General features: G+C 65.6%; 1 protein-coding gene across 1 annotated transcript in view; it reads left to right on the top strand.

Annotated features, from left to right (window-relative positions):
* LOC104512781 (collagen alpha-1(VII) chain-like) overlaps positions 1–146 on the top strand; it is a gene marked incomplete at both ends in the record, with an annotated part of 5,857 nt that extends 5,711 nt beyond the window's left edge. The window contains one exon of the mRNA XM_010155889.1: positions 84–146. Within this exon, the coding sequence (XP_010154191.1) occupies positions 84–146 (63 nt within the window). The remainder of the gene's footprint in view (positions 1–83) is intronic.
* Between the last annotated feature and the right edge of the window lie 69 nt (positions 147–215).

Raw genomic sequence — 215 nt, 5'->3', positions numbered from 1 at the left:
GAGCCGGTAAGCACCGCGCTGGCACCGGGCAGGGATGGAGGAGCATGGCCAATGGCTGACAGACGTCTGCTTTGTCCCCCCAGGGAGAGCTGGGTCTGTCAGGACCACCGGGCATCCCCGGGAAGGAAGGGCTCATGGGACCCAAGGTAGGTCAGGGCAGTGGCAGAAAAAGCTGTGCTGGCAGTTCTGCCCCCCTGCTGCCTCCCCCCCTTCTC

Source organism: Eurypyga helias, unplaced genomic scaffold (genome assembly GCF_000690775.1).
Source record: "Eurypyga helias isolate BGI_N326 unplaced genomic scaffold, ASM69077v1 scaffold34127, whole genome shotgun sequence".
Classification (NCBI taxonomy): Eukaryota; Metazoa; Chordata; class Aves; order Eurypygiformes; family Eurypygidae; genus Eurypyga; species Eurypyga helias.
The sequence above is the reverse complement of the archived record's forward strand: the minus strand, read 5'-3'. Positions and strand labels throughout refer to the sequence as shown.